At 41.2% G+C, this 20,432-nt stretch overlaps 1 protein-coding gene across 5 annotated transcripts in view; it reads left to right on the forward strand.

Annotated features, from left to right (window-relative positions):
* Window positions 1-20,432, forward strand: part of reln (reelin) — a 95,922-nt gene that overhangs the window by 34,349 nt on the left and 41,141 nt on the right. For all 5 annotated transcript variants that reach the window (XM_087843217.1, XM_087843218.1, XM_087843215.1 and 2 more), the window contains exons 3-4: window positions 5,251-5,389; window positions 16,782-16,852. In XM_087843217.1, coding sequence (XP_087699343.1) covers window positions 5,251-5,389; window positions 16,782-16,852 — 210 coding nt within the window. The remainder of the gene's footprint in view (window positions 1-5,250; window positions 5,390-16,781; window positions 16,853-20,432) is intronic.

Genomic DNA, 20,432 nt, shown 5'->3' on the forward strand with positions numbered 1-20,432 from the left:
TGTGTGGGCACGCTTGAGAGCGCATGTATAAGCAACTGCGTGCCTGTGTGCATGTGTGTGTGGGTTCATATTTATGAAACAAGGTTTGGCCCGTCATACCGTGGGAGTTAGCAGGTCATCTTTCCTTGCCATTAATCACTTCCGACAGCTCTTAAGTATCCAATCTACATGTGAAAGAACTGCATGTGTTTGAACGTGTGAACGCGCATGTATTTGCATGTGCGTATTTGACTGACAATGTGTGGATGGAGTATTCCTTCAAGATCCTCCTGAGGCTGCTTATTGAATTTGAGATGGACTCTGCTGATGCTAGCGCGCAGCATTAATGCATCACTGGTGGCATTTGTAATGCACTTATAAATTTACAGCTCATTAGGCGAGTTCTGCATGTAGCTGATGGCGTGATAATAGCACCCAGTGCGGATAATAAAATATCACAGTTAATGAAGCATAAAATGATTTCTACTAAAAAGTAGTAGCTCTGAATCTTTTTTTTAAAGAATGCTTAGGATGCTCAACCAAAATCTTTTCTCGCAATCACAAAATAAAAGATGCTTTTTAATTAACACTGCATCAAGTGTTTATCACGTGGAATTCAGGGGAATCATGAGCGATAAAGGAGGTGTTTTTCTACCAGGTTTGGTATTTGACAGCTGCTAATTTAACAAAGAACTCAGGGGTCAGCTGAGTTAAGAGTAATTTAAGGTCACAGGAGGGCCTTTTTCTTTCATATATTTTCATTTCACAGGTACGAAAGAGGCCGTCGTGCTGTTTTGCTGCTTCTTCCCTGGACCGAATCGTGAATGTCAGAGCTTCTATTATTTTTTCCTGTCCAGGTTCACTAAAGCTTGTTGCTTTACTGGAACATTTGAGATTTTCACATCGAATAATAGTGATTTTTCTCCCCCTCTCCACACCCAGACATGAAAGGAATAAGAGATCGTTATTTGCATTTTTATGCCTGAGTGTATTTTTCAAGTGGGAATAGAAATTCTGTGAGCGGTGTCAAGTCCCAGTGCTGCTGTGTCCTGGAGTGCATCAGACTGCCTTTTCATCTTCACCATAGCCTAAGTGCTCTGCTTTTCTTTAGCCGTACCTTTAGCTCTTCGAGAGCAATCGCTCTATTTCAGACTTAATTTCTTCTATTTTTTTTGTCATTCTCTCATTAAGTTATGCCTTTTTTTTTTTTTAAAGCGGTGAAATCTGTGTGTGTTTTCTTTCATTACTTCAGAGTTGCAGTGCAAGAGTTTGTGAAGTGTAAGTTTCTAAACACACCTCTGTGGTGAGTGGCAAGTGCATATAATTTTTCATTTAGTGAAAATGGTGGCTAGTTTTGTCTTTTCATCTCCTGCTGATTTCTCTGCTGTTCAGTCCCATCACCTCACTGCTCTTTTTTTTGTCTTTGTGGCCATCTACTAGTGTCTATTAGCTAAAGAGCTAGACTTGTGTTGCACATCGGCAAGGAATTCTCAAATTATGGGTTGTTGGAAACAGTCAAAGCTTTTCTTTTTTTCTTAATCTGCAGCAAAATTGAACAATTAGAGCGAAACCTGTTGCCTTGGCTGCCTTTGGCTATGCTGGTAAATATGTGGCACATATCAGCAGTGAAACTGGTCTGGGTTTGTGTTAAAAAGACACAACGATGTATAGGTATGTTAAAGAGGGATAAGGGCTGAACAGGAACAATTTCATCTCCTCTGTATATCAGCAGTAAAGGTTTAATAGTGTGTTTATTTCCTTGTGTGCATGATTGTGTTAGTATGTGCTCAGAAGTAAATTGTGGCCATTACGCAGAGAAATTGTTGGTGATTTTGAAATAATAGCATTACGAGGTGATTAAATCACATTCTGTTATTACATACCAGCACCTCCTTAGCATGGTTAAAAGCTGCGCTGCTGAACACCTCATAAATCTGACACATTAGGACCACACAGCACGTGTACTTGCACATAACAGCACAATATGTTTTCACGTGAAAGCGCGGTAAATGATGTTGCTTTGACGGCTGTTCAGTTTGAAGTTGAAAAGTATGATGTTACTGTGCTTGTTTGGGTGGGGGGGAATCTGCAGAAATCAACGCCCGGTCCTTGGCGTAGAAACAAGTGGTTGTTTCTCCTGAGCTTTTTAACCGACAGCAATGATAAGTAGATTTGTTTGTACCACGGTGCGCACATACACTTCAGTATAAATTTTATGCAGTGATACAACTGAAGCTCTGCACAAATACACACACACACACACACACACACACACAGCTGGCCTCATCAAACAGAAACGTTTACGGTGCTGTCAACATTGTGTATATTTATGGATGCAATCTGTGAGGTCAGATTTATTACTGTCAGAAATGGGTGGGATTATTTCTTTTCAAATAATGAATTTTCAACCACACACACATACGTACACAACTTTTACTTATTGATTTGCACATTGATTCTGGGGATATTAAAGCTTCTCAGTTATTAATCATTGCTGATTATACTTTCAGTGAAGTGAGTTATAATTGCAGAGAGGAGATTGTGTTTTGCAGGTTATACATAGAGGCGAGCCACCAAAGCACTGCCGCTTAGAGCACATCTTTGTAAACAGATGGGAGAGTACGTACATTTTTAAACTGGCTGAACGTGTGTGGCTTCAGTGCTAGAGTGACTTACTGTTGTAATGTTATGACAAATGCATTGCTGTCTGGGGAACGCATTTATGTGTTTGTGAATTGCAGCACAGTTTGGGCACCTCTTAGATGACACTACAAAGTCAGGTACAGTAGATAATTAAACTGTTCCGAATGTGCATACGATGATTGATGACTCTGGTGGTGTCCTGCCCTTGCCCTTTGTGATATAAAGCAAAGATTGTGCGACACAATGTCATTTCATCGGTGCAATCATAGCTGGACACACATGCTCATTAATAAGAGCACTGTCACAGATTGTCAGCTCACAAGGAAAGAGGAAAGAAGATGGTTGAGAACAAAAATGATCAGGGAAAGAAGTACAGAAAAGAGAACTGGTGGATGATTGTGGTTTAAAAACAACACTAAAACAGCATGAGACTTAAAAAGTGGAGGAGCAAATGAAAGCAAGTAGAAATAAGTCAGTGGTTTATTTGCAGTTCAAATATGTGGACCAAAAACAATACCAGGAAAGTTTAAAAAAGAAAGTTAAATGGTGGATGAAGACTAGATGTACAAAAAGTGCTGGTGAGGGTTGTCAATCAGAGGTCTGTGCTATGAAGAAGAATTTGGGTTGATCCAGGTAACTTCAGGGTTAACGTTGGATTTTTTTGTACTAAAAAAGGGAGTTCTACGGTGGCCCTGATAGGCCAAACGGACTGCAACTTAAGAAAACACCAGCAATAAGAAAAATGCTGCAAAAGCACAGGAAAAGAACGGAAATAGGAAAAACGAAAACAGAAATAGGAAAAAACACAAGGGAAGTGTTTCTGGGGAGACAATAACCCGATGGAACAGTTGCAGGAACCCAAAACATGGTAGGCGTGTTTTATCATGATTCATATAATACTGATGACGGGTTTTTAGGCTAATAGTTAGGCTAACACACTTATCTCTCACAAAACCAATAGATCCTCCACTTCTTTCAAGTGTCTCCCAGCGCAATTTTTAGCATATTTTGGTTCCTGCAATTGGTCCGCCGGGTTATTGTCTCCCCAGAAACACTTCCCCTTTTTTTTTATCCTATTTCTGTTTTGTTTTTTCCTTTTTCCGTTGTGTTTTGTGTGCTTGTGCTGCGTTTTTCCTTTTGCTGGTGTTTTCTTAAGTTGCAGTCCATTTGGCCTCTCAGGGCCACCGTAGAGTTCACTTCCTAATAGCGTGTATCACCATGGTAACTGCTCCAGATCAGTTTAGGATCCGCAGGAATTAAATCATCACCTGAATTAATTAATTCCCTGTTGTTGCCAAACAATTCTAGTATTGTTATCATAAAACAAGAAACCTATTTGTACTTGTTGACCTCATGTGATATTTACACATAGACTAAGCCTGTTTGAATGTTTGAATTCTGGTGAACATCACCGAGGTTGAAGCTGAAAGAATTAAAAGTAAATCTCTCTTTTAAACATTAATTTCACTCTTTGGTCTTTGAAGACCTACTGGGACCACTGATGAAGCTTTTTCTGAACTGTGTGGTTTCTATTTGCAGGCCTGCCCATAGAACAAAATAACTGGGTGTCCCAAAAGTTAGTGAGGGGGTAATCTCTACCTATGCAGCTACACTTGGAAAAACCTCTTTATTGATATTTATATACTGAGGTCATTAAAGGTAGAGGGGAGGTTGTCACATGTTATCTTTATTGGTGAAAGAGTTAATAAAATACTTGGTTATAATCCATCAGATTCTTCCATGATTTAATGATAGAGTTATGGTATTGAAAAGATGAAAACTTACACAGTTGGCATTTTTACCAGATTTACTTGATAAAATGTTACTTTATTTTACTTGATTTACTTTATTAATAAAGTAAATCTTTTTCAGTCATACTGACCACAGTGCCTAAGTTCATACAAAGTTCATACACTGCTTTTAAAATGACCCCTTTCATATAAATGTGATAGTGTGACGGAACCCTGGGTTCACTTAGCGAGGTGATAACCAGCTTTGTGTGGCCGCTGAAGGGTATTTTGAACTTATTTTATTTTTATCTATCTTTATTTCATTTCATTACAATATAAAAGCAGCCTGGACGGACTCGCTTCTTAAAACCTCGGTTCATCACAGCGACATTGTAAACATTGTTTTTATATTGTAGTAAAAGTGAGTCAAGTGAGTGTGCAGTAATGCATCTGAGCATGGATTAACTGAGGATTAGCTGACGAGCGTTAGCTACCAAAAAGCATTGTAATGCAGAAGGCCATGAATTAAATGTAATCCTGGACACCACATCTGTTCTCTTGTAATCTTTTGTCTTTGAGTAAGGCTGCTCGACAGATTAGCTAATGGATGCAATGTAAATTTTGTCAACATAAAAGCAGACATGACATTTATGGCTTTGCAAATTCCTTTTTCTGTTTTTGTGAGTGGATAAGCGAAGTTTTAGTACAGCGGGAAAAACAAATGGAAACCAGCTGGTACCTATAAAACAGGAAATAATTCAACCATAGAAAACTGCAGCAATTTTTGCAGCCTTTAAATTGCCAGCTGAAAGGAAACAATTAAAAAAAAACATCAGCTGAACCTTCACTGCTAGTCCTCGTGTCTCCTCATGTGTCTTGCTTGTCTTCTGTGCCGCAGGTGTGATGCCAGATCGTCAGTTTGGTGGAACCCAGTTTGTCTGCAGTGTGGTGGCTTCCCATGTCAGCCACCAGCCCTCTACGAGCTTCAGCTTTGTCTGGATCGCCCCACCACCTGGGACCGGCTGTGTCAATTTCCTGTAAGTCATATGTATTGAAACAGAAATGGCAGGTGATGTGATCTTTTGTTGTGCATCACCTAGACTGTATCCAACCATGCGTGTGTTGAATTCTTGAACTAAAGACCTTTATATTTTATTGAACAACTATCAAAAACTCACACGTTTGCATGCATTTTCTTTAAGCGCAATAGATTTTAAATACCAAAGATGTTCTGAGAAAACAAACATGCATTGATTACTGCACAAGGTTAGGCTTCCTCTACTATTAGAGGAAAGTAATTAATATCGAGCACCACTGTTTCACCAAGGAAAGTTGCGCTTGGCTGGGTTTTATGTGTTGATGAGATGTTAAAGTGGGATTTGGTTAGTGAGAATGGTGCCTCTGTGTATCTAAAGTAAAGTTAAAGTGTATAAAAGTCAGGAAAATGACCATAGAGCTTCTTTGATCCATGACTTCAGTTAACACTTTCCGTTAACTTTCCCGTTGAATACAGCTTTTCGTTTCTTTTGTAAATCACGGTCTCTATCGCAGAAGAGAAGATCATCACGTCTTATTTTAAAATACCAAACTTCAGATTCCTCTGTCGATTAAAGCATTAGCAGAGATAATGTGTACAGAGGTACAGTAAGAATAATAATACTTATGTGAGCTGTTTGAGTAGCGTGCACCGTTTCTTTACTCGTGTGCATGTAGATTATATTTTGGCACTATACTGACTTTATATATGTATCTAACCCAAATATAAGCTATAACTATCTGTTAGTGTTGTGTTGCCCCACATTGACCCAGAAAGCTCAGGAGAGGTTTACCAGATGACATCATGGGTGTTGCTCTCTCTGAACCACAGAAAGGATGTTAAAAGGCCATCCTGTCAGAGAAAGCCTGCACGGTGACTGGAAAGAGGTTAAACTGGGGACATAGTATGTGTTTATATCCTAATTGCCTTGCTCAACGTGACCTGTGCATTGGCAGGTGCGATGTGTGCCCTGCTGAGAATTCACGGAAATACCTCCGTCCTCTAATTCAGTGTGACCATTTCTCATCGGAAAACGTTCGACTGGCTCATCAGATCCACCCATCCCGGGAGGATGGGTGTGTTGCAGATAGTAAAGATACGCAAACATATCCTAAGATTTTTTGCCCCCAAAAAATAACATGATGTTCCTCTTCTATGATTTTACATAAGGGCATATTATTTATTAGAAGCTTTATTGAGATTTATAACCCATTGCAACAAATCTGGAGCATTACACAGCAGCTCAGGGCCACTGGATTGGTGATGTTGTAAATACTCAGTCTGTTTCCCTGGACACTGCAGGTTGTTTGATTGGTGTAGGTGGAAAGAGCTCTAGCCAAATATGTTTGAGAACAGCCTTGAATTTTCCTTTTTCTATTTTTCTTTCCGCCTCTAACTGTCTTGTCTTACCTTTGAGCATTTTCCTCAACTCTCTGCCTTCAAAAGTACCACAGACTTTCTTTCCCTCCTGTTCTCTTGGCTTGGTGATTTACAGCTCCTTGCAGATAGCCAGTTAAAATGCAATTAGCAGCTGTTGCTGGAGAAGTGTAGAGGAAAAGAGAGGATTCCTGTAAATCCAAAGTCACCACAGCACCACGTTAGAAAAATCTTTGTGAAATCGACCCACAAATTTTTACATTGCATATAATTTTTATTAGGGTAAATGCAAATGTTTGTGTAGGTTCTCAGTCATCCAGGTATTCTGACGAGCTTGGAAAGTAAACGACATGACTTCTTTAAGGTTCTTGAAGACGTTTCACCTCTCATCTCAATGATTATATTTACATGAAGTATAGTTCAGTGCTTTTTCTTTTCTTTAACAAAATGAAAGAAAATTAAAACTCATTATTGTTCTATGATTTTTAATTCATAGATAGTCTGCACTTTGACTTGGCTAATGCCTGATATTTTGCTTTTTTATTACCAGTCATCCACTTTTAAACGGTTTTATTTCAGGGGGATTACAAAATTCCTATCAATGTTTCATGAAAAACACAACTAAATTAAACAGTTTAGCTGTACTCACAAAAAATCCCTCAATGAATTCCTGGAGGGACGCGGTCGTCTATCAGACGGAGACTTTTGTGGACGGACTTACATAAAAAGATTCAGCTGGGGAATTTGCTAAAGTGGAGCAGCCATTTAGACAATATCCACTGAGCCAAACAGATTTACTGGCTTTTTTTGTCTGCCAACAAACACATTTACTGTTGAGTGTGTGTCGGCTTACAAGGACCGTGTTTTTCAGTATATTTGTGTGTGTGTCCATGCGTGTGCTGTGTGTTTGCATTTGAGTGTAAACCACTGAGCAGCAGTGTGCCAGTGCGGATGACAGTGGGGTTGGCAGGGGGCCATGATTGTATGACAATAAGGGCCCCTGCGGCTGACCTTATCAAAGTCAGCCAGTCACACTCCAGCTGGCTTTAGACTGTTCCTCACATACAGACATTTAGACAAACACTCTTACCGCACCCCTGTTCCAGTTCGCAGCTCCCATCTCCATCTCGAGCAGTATATCCTCGTCTCCAGAGCTGCCTTCTCTGGTTTCATTCAGGGAATTTAAGATTCAAGGCCTTTCTGGCAAAGGCCAGGGACACTTTTGGTGCTATAATTGATCAAAAAATTGTCACCTTAATGGTCCATTCCCTGTGAAACTCTCATCTGTCATATAAAATTGCAATAAAAACCTCTCTAGACACTAAAAATCTCGAATCCATCTTCTTTACAAGTCAAATTCCAGTAGTCCCATAGGTCCATAAAACTGTAAATAGCCAATATGAATCCGTAATCTTTTCTGTGGTGTAACATCAGCAGCTCTGCAAACAGTCTATACCATATCAGAGATGAACATGACAGTCGTGACATAGCAGATTGGTTTTTGACTCAGCATTTTGAAGCCACAACATTAGCATATTGGTAGCTGTCATGTTTTATTTGTATATTTCTTTGAAAGACCCATTCCCTTCATACAGTAGCTATTGAGTTAGTTGTATTTTTAAAGATAAAGATAACCTTTATTAGTCCCACGAATGGGAAATTTGTTGGGTTAAGGCTGCCGACTTTTGCCAGAGCCAGTTGCCGGTTAGTGCTGTTTAGTTGGGCTGCATGTGAGTCTGTGGGGATTAGCTGGTTTTTGAAGCCAGCATCAGGTGGCCTTTTGGACAAAGGGCAGTTCTGGCACTTTAGAACTGGCTTCTTTTTTCAGTCCTGGTGGTTCAGTACAGTATTGTAGCCTCATCACTGACCAGCAGATGCTCTGTTTTCAAGTCCGGGTATGCACTTTATACCACTTTATTAGAATTAGGCACTCTGCAAATACCAGGTTGGAGGTTTGGCTTCAGATTGCCTCATTTCTCAATTGGGGTCATAGATTTAACAGGGTACTCTAAACATTCCTCAGAGATTTTGGTCCATATTGACATGATAGTGTCACACAGTTGGTGCAGATTTGTCTGCTGCACATCCAAGATGTGAATCTCCCCCTTCCATCATATCCCATAGTTGCTCTACTGGATTAAACTGGTAACAGTGGAGGCCATTTGAGTACAGTGAACTCATTATTTGAGTTTTGTGACATGATGGGTTATCCTGCTGAAAGAGCACACTTTTATGAATTGGCATGTTCAGCAACAATAGTGATGTATGCTCTTGCATTTAAGTGATGCTTAGTTCGTAGGAAGGGGCCCCAAGTGTGCCAAGAAAATATTCCACCCTTACACCAGCCTCACCAGCCAGAACTGTTGATACCAGGCAGGATGGATCCATTCGTTCATGTGGTTTACACCATATTCTGACCCTACAGTACAAATCATGACTCCTCGGTCCAGGCAACATTTCTCCAATTTTTCATTGGCCAATTTTAGAGAGCCTGTGTGAACTGTATGCTGAGTTTCCTGTTTGTACCTGACAGGACTGTCACCTGCTGCAGTGGGTGAAGAGATGCTTTTCTGCATACCTTGGTTGTAACGAGTGGTAACTGGAGTTATTGATGCCTACTAGGTCGAAACAGTCTGGCCATTATCCTCTGACCTTACTCATCAGCAAGGCTTTTTCACCCGGAGAGCTGCCACTTTTTCAAACCATGCTATGGAAACCTTAGAGATGTGTGGGGAAATCCAAGTTGATCAGCACTTTTTAAACCACCCACACAAACACCAACTGCATTCAAAGTCACCTTAGTCCTAGTATTAGTCCTAATAAGCAGTTATAACAGTTGTACCTAATGAAATGGCTGGTAAATGTACTTTTTTTATTAGTGCTGTCAATGTAATCTCGTTAAAATGACGTTGAACTCGCTGTTTTAAATGTAATTTCTTTTTTAAAGTGATTTAAGTATTTTTCTTGAAAGAACTGGATCTTTTTGAAGTATTGGAATTTAGTTAGAAGTTATTTGTCTTTGTATCATGTGTCACATTTCACTGACTCAAACACAAATTAACAAATACCGTTTGTTAATTCAGGTAGGATCTTACAGATCAGTGAATTTAAATATAAAAGAAATAACTGGGGTTTTTTTTAGATTGTACAAAATGTAAATAATGAAGCCTCCTGCCCTTGCCCATGGCAGTACTTCCTTGATTGATACAAGGGCTATTTTCCACGAGTGTTGTCCATGAGTGTTTAAATTAAAGGCAAAGACGCGACATGTCCTTCAGAGAACTGGGGCTGGTCCACCGGGTGCATTAATATGGGCCCTGTGAGCAGTTTTATGGGCTATATTGTGGGAGTGTTCCTGGTAACTGATCTCTAGCAGGAGTGATAGAGTGCAATGACGTGGGCATCCAGAAGAACTCATTTTCTGGGTGGCTGTAAATTCCCACCTAAAAAGAAGGAGAGGCCTTGGTGTAGAAGAGGAGAGGAGATGAAAGGAAGAAGCAGAGGTGGAGGGGAGAACACAAACTCACATGCAGACAGTCCAAAAGTGCTTGTACCCTTACACCTCGCTGAACAACGCTACTTTGTCAAGCAAATTTGCATGCCTTTGTTTTGCCGCTGGAGCAGAATTTTCAATTTCGATGAACAGACAGAAGTGATGACACAGAAATGGATTGGATTTCCAGCAGTCTGTTGTCTTCAGTTAGTGTCATAGGTGTCTTCGGTTTACATTCGGTCATTCAGTCTATTTAAATGGAAATGTATATGTAGATCATTATATGCAATGTTCTGAATATATACAAGAGAAAAGGTTGTCTGAGGAGAAACGGAATATGTCAAGGTATGAAAAAAGAACAGCTGAATATTCCTATGATTATTAATATTACTGTTATTTAGTGTAATTGCTATGGGCTATGGGATTGGTTTGGAGCAGGACACAGTGAAAACTAAAGCTTGCTGAACTTTCTTAAGCAAAACATACAGTCAGGTCAGGGAGCTCTATCCAAGCTAGAAGCCATCAAAAATAATATAATAATAATAATAATAATATATGGAAGTGAACACTGGGTCGAAATGCAACTCTTACTGTTATGCTGAAAGTCGGGATTAAACTTTTTTATACACGTGCACTCCAACTCACAATTCAACAACTGCACAAAACAGTTGTGGCCCACTTTTGTTCTTCTTGCAGACATGAGAGTCCACACCGTTGTATAATGTACTAATTACTTTGCTGTACTAAGAGAGGTGAGAATGGTTAATAGCTTCTTCTGGCAAAAGCAAAGATGCACTGGTGTGTTGCTTTCATTCTTTTGCTCTGTTTTGCTTCACTTATAGCCTCGAGGCAATCAGTGTGAGTGTTTGTGTGTGTTCGTGTGTCTGTGAGTGTTAAAAATCTGTTCCAACAGATAGCTTCGGAGAAACATATTTAACGAAAAGCTTAGCACCGTGTGTAACTTTTGACGTTATAGATTGCACATGTGGATATGTATGCACGCTCACGTGTGTTTGTATGTGTCGTATGCATGTATATATGTGCGTGTGTCTGTGTGTGTGTGTGCACGGGCGTGTTGCAGTCCTTTGCACCGTGGCCCTGTGGGAGTCAGACAGCTGCTGGGATGAAGATTGCTTTAATTACTGCATGCGAGCCCCCTTTTCCAAAGTGTTCCCCTGAGGAAACGGATGTCTGCAGATCTAATGGCACACTCTCTCTCATGGCATACTGTTGTGTTTTATATGCACGCACGTGTGTGTATATATAGATCTGCATTTGTATGCAAACACAGATTTTAGTCTTATCTACATCTCTGCTACCTGTTGTTTCTTTTGTGGACTGGAGACAGACTGAAATCATTGTTAGGGGCAATGTGAAAGGTATAATTAAAAAAAACCCAAAGTGAAGCAGAGAGAGAGCTCATACTCTCTCTTGTCTTGTTAGCTGTGATTGAAGAGGAATGGTTTCTGTGCTGTAATTATGCTGGTTGTTGTGGTGTTGTTGGTACTGCCATCTGCTCAAAGTAAGCTGGTCTGTTTGTGAAATGTATAGTGCACTATTGTATAGACTGTACAGTCTGCTGCTGCATGGGAAGAGCATTATTTGGGTGCTTTTGCACCATTTGCTTAGCTCTTAGGGAGCTCCATGTGAAATAATAAGAATGGTTGTATTGTTGCAGTGATTTACTGCTTTTAGGCACTCTAAAAAATGTTTTAACATCCAGAAATATTTAAGTTAGAGTTTTTATTTCACCTTATAATAATTTGTCTGTCTCTTAAGCATCTAGCAGAGTAATATTGACAGACAGAATGATAGACAGCTAATCGGAGGTCAAGGGTCAAAGGACTGACGGGTGATCTATCTCAGCCAGCTTCTAATTTCTCCGGGTATTCGTCAGCTCCATTGATTTGTTGTTATTCAAGTCAATCTTTGAGTCTGTTTTAACATATAATCAGTAGTTAATGAGCTCTCTTCGTCATTAAAGCTCCACATTGGCCTGTAGCCTGTGGCAGATTAACTGTAGACACTTGGCTGAGGAACTTGAGGGATCGATTCAGGCCAGGTAATCTCATTTTGGCAATGTAGATACAGATATATGGGGGAGAAATGTGAACGATGACAGAGGACATAAATCCAACCCTTTTTTTTCCTCCCGCCAGAACCGACTAGAGCTGCAAATCTGACACAGTCCGTCCATATAATTCCAATTTTCATATATCACAAATTCCCATATAAGACAGCAACTCTTATATCTAACACATTCATGTTCTTAACCTTTCTTAAACTTTTCAAATATCACAGTTTCTCAAATTTAACGGTAAATCTTGGACATTTTCTGGACAACCCAAGCTCCTGTTGCTGTTGACCGCAGACGTGTTTCCATTATTGATATTGTCTTATTTCCCCAGGGATGGCCCATGACCCCTGTAATTATGTACATACCCCTGTGTACACAGAGGCGCACATCCACACACATGTGTATGCATCAGTGCTCTGATCAATACTGCCACATATTGTCCACAACACATAAGTGCTGTACTGCCATCGCACGTCTTATTATCAAGAGAGCAGGCGCTGTCCTACCTGCTGGGATGTTGACCACCTCAACAGTTCCAGGTGAAATAGAGCATGAAGACTGAAAAAAGGCAAGCACTTGATTTTAAATGCAGCATAATGAACCAGGGAGAGCCGGGCTGCCCCAAATGTATTTCGTGTCAAATTATTCATTCGCATTCTGCACTGCCCGTTCTGTGAATGCGCACGAGATATAACAGACACGATCGGGCAGGAATTCATCTCCCTCGTTGTTGACGCTGGGTAAATACAGCTCATTCTTCCCCGTCTCCTCCTTTTGTCCTGAAGAAAAGGGGACATTTTACTGCTGCTTTTTCTCAAGTTTAGAAGAAGTCATTTTTTAGCAGCACATGCCTTTATCTGCACTTAAAAATCTGCAGTTTTTACAAGCTGATTTTTTTTTTCCCTTGCCTTCCTCGCATATTTACTCCTAAACACTGTGGTTTTCCTAATCTCCCTAATTATTACTCGCTAACAGTAGTCAAGGTCAATTGCTCTTCTCCTCAAGCTGTATGCCGAGCAATAACCGCTCTTCTTCTGGCTGTATTCTGAGCCATAACTCTCAATGACCCTGTGCTAACAAGCAGGTAATTTGCCAAACAACTCCCAAATCCCTCTTCTGTGGAGCTTCATTAAATTTGCATGTTCTCCGAAAGCCTTTTTCAATTAATTAATTTAGGGGCAGTCAGAGGGATAGGGAGTAATGTGATTCCACAAAGCCAACTGCACCTTCACACAGTAACGAATCAAGACTACATTTTATTTTTTATCAGAGCTCCTGATTGCCGAATGTTCTGGAAGACACCAGAATGTGGATTTTGCCCGTCTCATTACTTCTTTATCTTTTTCTATTGTCCCTGATTGCGGTGTCATAACCACAGCTGGTCCTCAACATGGAAGATAAATCAACCAATTAGCGTGTATTATTTTAAGGGCTAGGTCCAAATGCACCAAATCAGTGCTAGCGACTAGAACTCTACCCCACTGAAAGTCCTCGTATTAATCATGATTACCAACAGGAATAGTGAGCCGGGAGAGAAAATGAGCTTTTAATTGGGATTTGAGGAAGAGAGGATGAGAGTGTTGACTAAAGTCGTATCTTGTAGCTATATTTAATATGTATATGGGTTCGTGTTCTTGGGTAAATCGGCTGCATTCGCACTGCGTTCATATAAATATATGTGTATGCGTGCATGTGAGAGTGGTTTAGTAGAGAGCTGTCAAGTTGGCTCCTGGGGGATACTTATGGCCGACAGCAACATGCAATCTAACATGGAAGACATGCTTGGTAATTACCCACTCCGAGCCCTTTTGGGAGCTTCGTGAGTGACAGGCTGTCCATCTGCGTACATGTTAAAACTCGTATATGGCTTCAATTGTGTGTGCCCGTTCCCGCCTTTACTCCAATGCTTCGCTATTTGACAGCAGATTGTGGACTTTGAAAGACAAGGCCATCTAACCCCCCCTCTCCTGTCTCAGTTTCCTCGAACCTTATAACCCAACCCCCTCCCCTTCCCCGTCCATTTTTCCATCTTTCTTTCTCTCTTAGATCCCAGCTTTTTCTTCATCTTCCTCAATCCCCTCCTCTCTTTCCCGTCTCAGATTTTCTCCTTCAGACTAATGAGAGGAGTGAGGATGACACTTATTCTCAGAAGATGAATGATCCCTCGGTTGAATCAGAGAAGGGAAGAGAGTGGGGAAAAAAAACACCAACACATTAAGGCCCTTAATTGCCCCACCCACCCCACCCCTCAAAGAAAGTCAAATTAACATTTAGATGTGCAGTAATTGTTTTGCATGTATCGGTACTGTTCGCTGCCTGCGTGTGTGTGTGGCTACCAGAGTGCAGACGGTAATGAGAGACACACCGAGGAACCACTGGAGTGTGACGGCAGGACAGAGACGGCGTCGTGCTGTGCTGATCACACACTTGTCGGCTCAGACTAAATGCCCTCTCCTGGCTGCTGCTTTAATGACATACATCTTATTAAGTCACACCAACCTCTCACATACTTTTTAAAGGAAATATCTCTCATTTCTATTGAAAATCTGCCACATTAATTGTTTTATTTTTTGTTTTGTGTTTTTTGGAGACTAAGAAAGCATTTTTGATTTTATATTACGTTACCCCCGCCCTCCACACACACACATCCTCTGGCACCTAACAGAATCTGTTTAGTGTACTTGAGCAGAGAGTGTGTTTAGTAAATATTTAAGGGCCTTGTTCCTACATCCCCACCCGCTGTTCGTTACGCGCCATCTTTTATTCATAAATACCAGCCTCAAATTAGTTTTCACCGAATTCTGAAATATGACTGTAATTAAGTGTGTTTTCTCCCCACTCTGCGCAAGCACAAGAGGTCTTTATTAATTAATAAGGAGGTCTATTCATTATTCATGAGCTGAGACAAACGCGTAAATGCCTCGGCACCCATAAAAGGCAAGTTTGGTGAGGTGAGAGACAAAATCCACGTTGGACTGTAGGGAAGGAAAGAGGAGTGATGAATAAGGAGAAGGAAGCGAGTCTGTGAGCCTCACGGGTGACTCAGGCAAGCACCATATTGTCTACACCCTCCTCTCCTCCTATACAGTATGTTGACTGGGTGTGGCGCAGCATACAAAAACTGCTGTAGTGCACTGTAACATCTGTACTGTACGTTGCACACACAGTGGGAAAGAGGACGCTTACAAGTATCCCTTCAAGAGACTCGATCGGTGTATGCGGGTGGTGTACATAGTTGTGTTTGAGTGTGTGGGAGGTCGCTCAAGTTTACAAGCCACATATGATGTTAATAATTAATGCCGAAGCCTGATTAGGGCACTTTTGAAAGTTTATCTGTGCGCCCAGTGAGGCAACTTTTCTCCTCTCCTTGATGGACACGCAGTAACAGCACGAGCAGACTCACATTAGAGCTGCGATATTTCTCCTTTTTTATGTTTTCGACCTCAGTCACACCGCAGTTGTTTTTCATCCGTATATTATGTGGGGAAAATGTAGGTTATATTGTAGAAGTGGGGAGTTACGGCTTTTACTGGCCATCTAAAAGTGTAGTGTTGTTGTGCAGAAGTTTCCTAACTGGACTGAGCTTCAAAGGGCTCTAAAACTTATATTTTTCCCCACAACTCATTTCAAGGTCTCTCTGAAAATTGCAGCTTTTTCTCAGACCCAGTGATCTTTGCGCCTCATTCTCCCTCCTGATTTATGAGCTTGTATTTTTTTCACGTTTTATTATATCTGTCTTCTCCTAAGCTTTTAAATAAACAACATACCAAACGTTTTTCTTTTACTGTTTTTACTACGATTAGTACTACTACAGCAGCAGTAGTGGTATTTTTTTTGTGGTTATTATTTTTTGAATGAACAAGGTTTCTGTACAGCTTGTTCAGCGTGCTCGCAGTGTCATTCTGCTGTCACAGATTACAGTGGATCTCATTCTACAGGACAGTAGAGCATGTCTCAGTATCTGTGTAAAATATCTCAGTGCACTCTGAACAATTTCACCCTCTTAGGTTTTTAAAGATTCTCCATTTTCATATGAATAAGGCATTTTATGGCCACCTGAAGGAAATTCATATTCCATTCTCTATGAATGACACGCTGCGTACAGCTAGATTTACACGGACATGCAAGGAATGCAGTGTGTCAGTGCGAGGAATGATGATATTGGATATTGTATAACCCATGCTCTATTTTTACTGTAATGGTACTGTTTGGTACTGTTTGTCTGTTTGCTCAGCAATGTCTTTTCACTTGTTTATCATTTCTGTCAATATAAATATATAAATGCATCTATCTGACTTCTTTACCTTTAAAATCACACCAAAATGAATATTGAATTGAATATTAGAGGAAATTAGTAAACTTTTCATCTTTTTTTTTGTTTTATTTTTAAATAATGATTTTCTCTCCTTCTCTGTTTCTCCCGTCTTTCCTTTTGCTTTTTCTCAGCGCCACGGCAACATATCGAGGACAGATCCTTTTCAAAGACACGCTGGCCCAGCAGCTCTGTGAGCAAGGAGGTGAGTATCAGGGATGTTGCATGCATACACATGCATAATGAATGCATGGGCTCTTACAGATATATATATGTTACATGTGCACCAACTTATATGCATAATGCTCCTCTGTCTCACTTCCTACTACTGTCTGTCAAATTGTATGCATATATTATCAAAATATGGCAAAGCAGTTGATGCGCTGCTTCTTCATGACTGTGCCATTGCAGCACTTCCTGGCTTTCTTTCTGCCTAATGATGCAGCCAGAGTCAGAGATATTCGGGTGTCCTATGTTGCCAGCTTAATTTCAGCTTATGCTAAACTCAGTAACCCCCCCACCCCCACCCCCCCACCTCCCTCTCTCTCTCTCTCTCTCTCTCTCTCTATGCCGGAGATTTATGCTTTATGGCCAACACATCTTACATCCACTTTCTGTGACAGCCTTAAGTAGCTATTGACAGACAGTGCAGTCCCACTCTGCACGCTGAGTGTGTATAATTGCTTGTTTACAGGAAAGAAGCCTCCCTCCTCCTCACTCAAGAACTCCTCCTTTTGGATCAAAATTGGACTTTAATGCTGAAAGTAGAGACGTACAGTAACTGCAGTCGAGGGTGTTTTTGCTAACTGTTTCGGAGTAAGAATTTGAGCTGCATGCTGAATACTTACAGGAGAACTTGGTCTTTATTAGATTAAAAGTAATCGTTGTACTTGGTCTCAGAGGGCTCTTTATTACAAGTGCACATCCCAGTAGGGATGCAACACATGCCAAGCAGAGAGTGTTCGAATTCATGCCTTCGTGCCACTTGGAAGAGATGAGGCACAGAGCCCAGTCAGCCCAGTCAGGCCTGGAAGAGCGACAGAGAGAAAGAGCGACAAGGCTCCTCTCCTTTGTCTCCTTGCCCGAGAGCTCATCCTTTCACTCCCAGTGACACACTGCCCCAGTCTTTTCCCTGTGCACATGAAATATCTACAGCCAACAACAGTCATTTACTTGTTTAGTGCCAAGGCCCCGCGGTATCACACTAACACACAGCTCCTCACAGCAGACAAGCTGAAAAGCAGAGATTTAGACGTTACAAGGCCTTGGAGGACACAAGCTGTAAATGGAAATGGACAGAAAAACCAGCAGTCAGGTAACGCACTAAATGCAATCTTCAGGGAACGTGTACAGGTACGACAGGGAGAGAGGTAACCGAGGTCGGATAGAGGATGGCGAAAGCGATGAGAGGTACAGGGGAGAGGTAGTCGAGGAATTGTAGGGCTATAAATTGAAGGTGTAGCTAAGACGTTTGGTGAAGGAAGATAAAAGGACAAAGATGTTGGAGATGACGAGACGGTGTTGATGAAAAGCTTGAAGGTCATATATTCCAGATTTAAGTGTTGGGCAGAGAAGGAGAGGTAATTAAATGTCATCACCAAAAATAAAGAGTAGATTTGAATGGTTGTCCGACCTTGTTGCAGGCTAATTGACAGCTAATGGGGCATCACTCATTGTGAGGCTGCACTAATCCCGAAAATCTGAATTATAAATGAGAAATGAATCTGGCACGGGCAACAAAAGTCAAAAGGAGACAAGGAGAGAAATGAGGGAATAAGTGAGCTTCTGATTATTTTCTTTACATGAAATGATTGAAGCTGATTTTATACAGCTATAAATGCAGCAATATAAACTGCATTTATGTAGTGATTAGTGATTTTCTCTCAAAGTGCTTTTACACCCACATAAACACATTCATCATTTTTTATTTTTGTCCATACGGCTCGCTCCATTACACATACACTCAAACACCGGTGTCATTTTGGTGTTCAGTGTCTTGCCCAAGGACATTTTCTGAGCCGCGGGACACTTCCTGAGCCACAAGCACCCCCGCTTTCGTCTCCTTTGGGTTGTCCTAACGCCGACGAGCATCATTTTTCTCTTCACCACTGACCTAACTCACAGCCAGTCAGATTCTGTTCCCCTTTACAGACCAAAACCTGAGCTGTGTACCTTTAAACACACACACACACACACACACACACAACTGCAAGGTTCAGACATTAAAATGAAACTTGAGAACTACTTTGACCTCACATAAACCGTGTGGTTATAGAACCAACGCTGTTTAACATACAAAGTATTATCATGCCAAAACCAAGTCAAAAAAACGCTGATGGGACTTGGACATAAATCATGTTTACTGTCTCATTTTCCCCAACAAAATCCGAGTTACCAGCAGGTAAGACAACCGTCTCTAGATTTTTCCTTTCTGCCAGAACCAGAGGTTATTTTTCTGTTTTCAGTGGCAAAGAAAGTGCAGGGGTGTGGGGTGGGGGGTGGGGGGAGCTCCGAGCAAAGTTACTTCAAATCTCCACATTAGCATTCAAAGTGAAATAAAAGATATGGGGCCAGCTCAAGCCACTTTAGAAGTTCATATGCTTAAGACTCCAGCTTTGAAGAGCTGAAGAAATGAAAGCTATCTAAAACAGGGTTATGATCCACGGAGGAGGGGGAGGGAAGTTGAAAAAGAGAACGTAAGGATAGACGGAGCGAAGAGGAGGGCAGGCAATCAGAGCCGATCAGCTGGGGCGAAGACTTTAAGAACAAATGGACAGATTAGCTAAAGAGCTAGAAAAGAAGGTCAGAGTTTGAATTAGATGGCCAACACAGATAATTCAAATAAATTCTAATGTAAATATACGATTAAAGGATAAAGAACGGAGACGGGCGATATAAGCCTTAAACCCGAGGTGGAACGCCTGATATGCAACACTTTGCTTCTCAGTAACAGAAAGCCCTCCAAAATAGCCTGCTAAGACATAAGCAAGGACTGGATTTGTGTGGGTGTGTGTGTGTTTGTGTACATGTGTGTAAAATAATCTGTCTAGCAGAGTTGGGGGATGCCTGGTCCCCGACACACTGCTCCCCCCTGTGCTTACAGCTCCTTTCTGCTGTGCCAGCACACTTCCCTACCCCATCCCTTCAATCTGCCTCCAATTCATTCCTCTAACATCCCTTCCAGTTTGCTTTGATCTACACCCCATTACTTTACCCCAACAACCTGCACAGGGGGGGGAAAAATCCCCATATTTTGTTTTTATATGTGGATTCTGAAGTCGAGACGTAATGGGAGTCTGACAAATTCTGCTGCAACCAAATGAAATGCTCAGCACGGCGGAGTAGTTTGTGACACCAATCAGCACAGGCTCTTAGAGATGCTTTAAAGAATGATGTGGCAAAATTCAAATTACTCCTACAGTTTCAAATAACTGGAAGTATAAGAACAGATTGGGGAGGGGAGGCATCTAATGAGTGACCATAGAAAGACTTATTAGCGGCCAAGGTGGGGGATGAAGAAAGGTAGGGGAGGGCTAGGAAAGGGTGCTCTCTGCTAAAGGGTGGAGTCATTGAGGGTGTTGAATAGCGCTGTAGGCCGTCCATTAGTTCTATCACCTGACAGCAGGGCCAGCAGTCCCTGCTTTCTGCACAGCATCCCCAAGTCGTCTCATTTCCAGCAAGAGAATAAATCAGATCTTTATGGGCCTGGCCAAGTGCACTGCACCCCAGATGGATTATTAAAGGGACATATAACTCAAAGAGGCCACTGCTCCCTAAGGGGTGCC

Source organism: Neolamprologus brichardi, chromosome 7 (assembly GCF_056152115.1).
Source record: "Neolamprologus brichardi isolate AB-2024 chromosome 7, ASM5615211v1, whole genome shotgun sequence".
Classification (NCBI taxonomy): Eukaryota; Metazoa; Chordata; class Actinopteri; order Cichliformes; family Cichlidae; genus Neolamprologus; species Neolamprologus brichardi.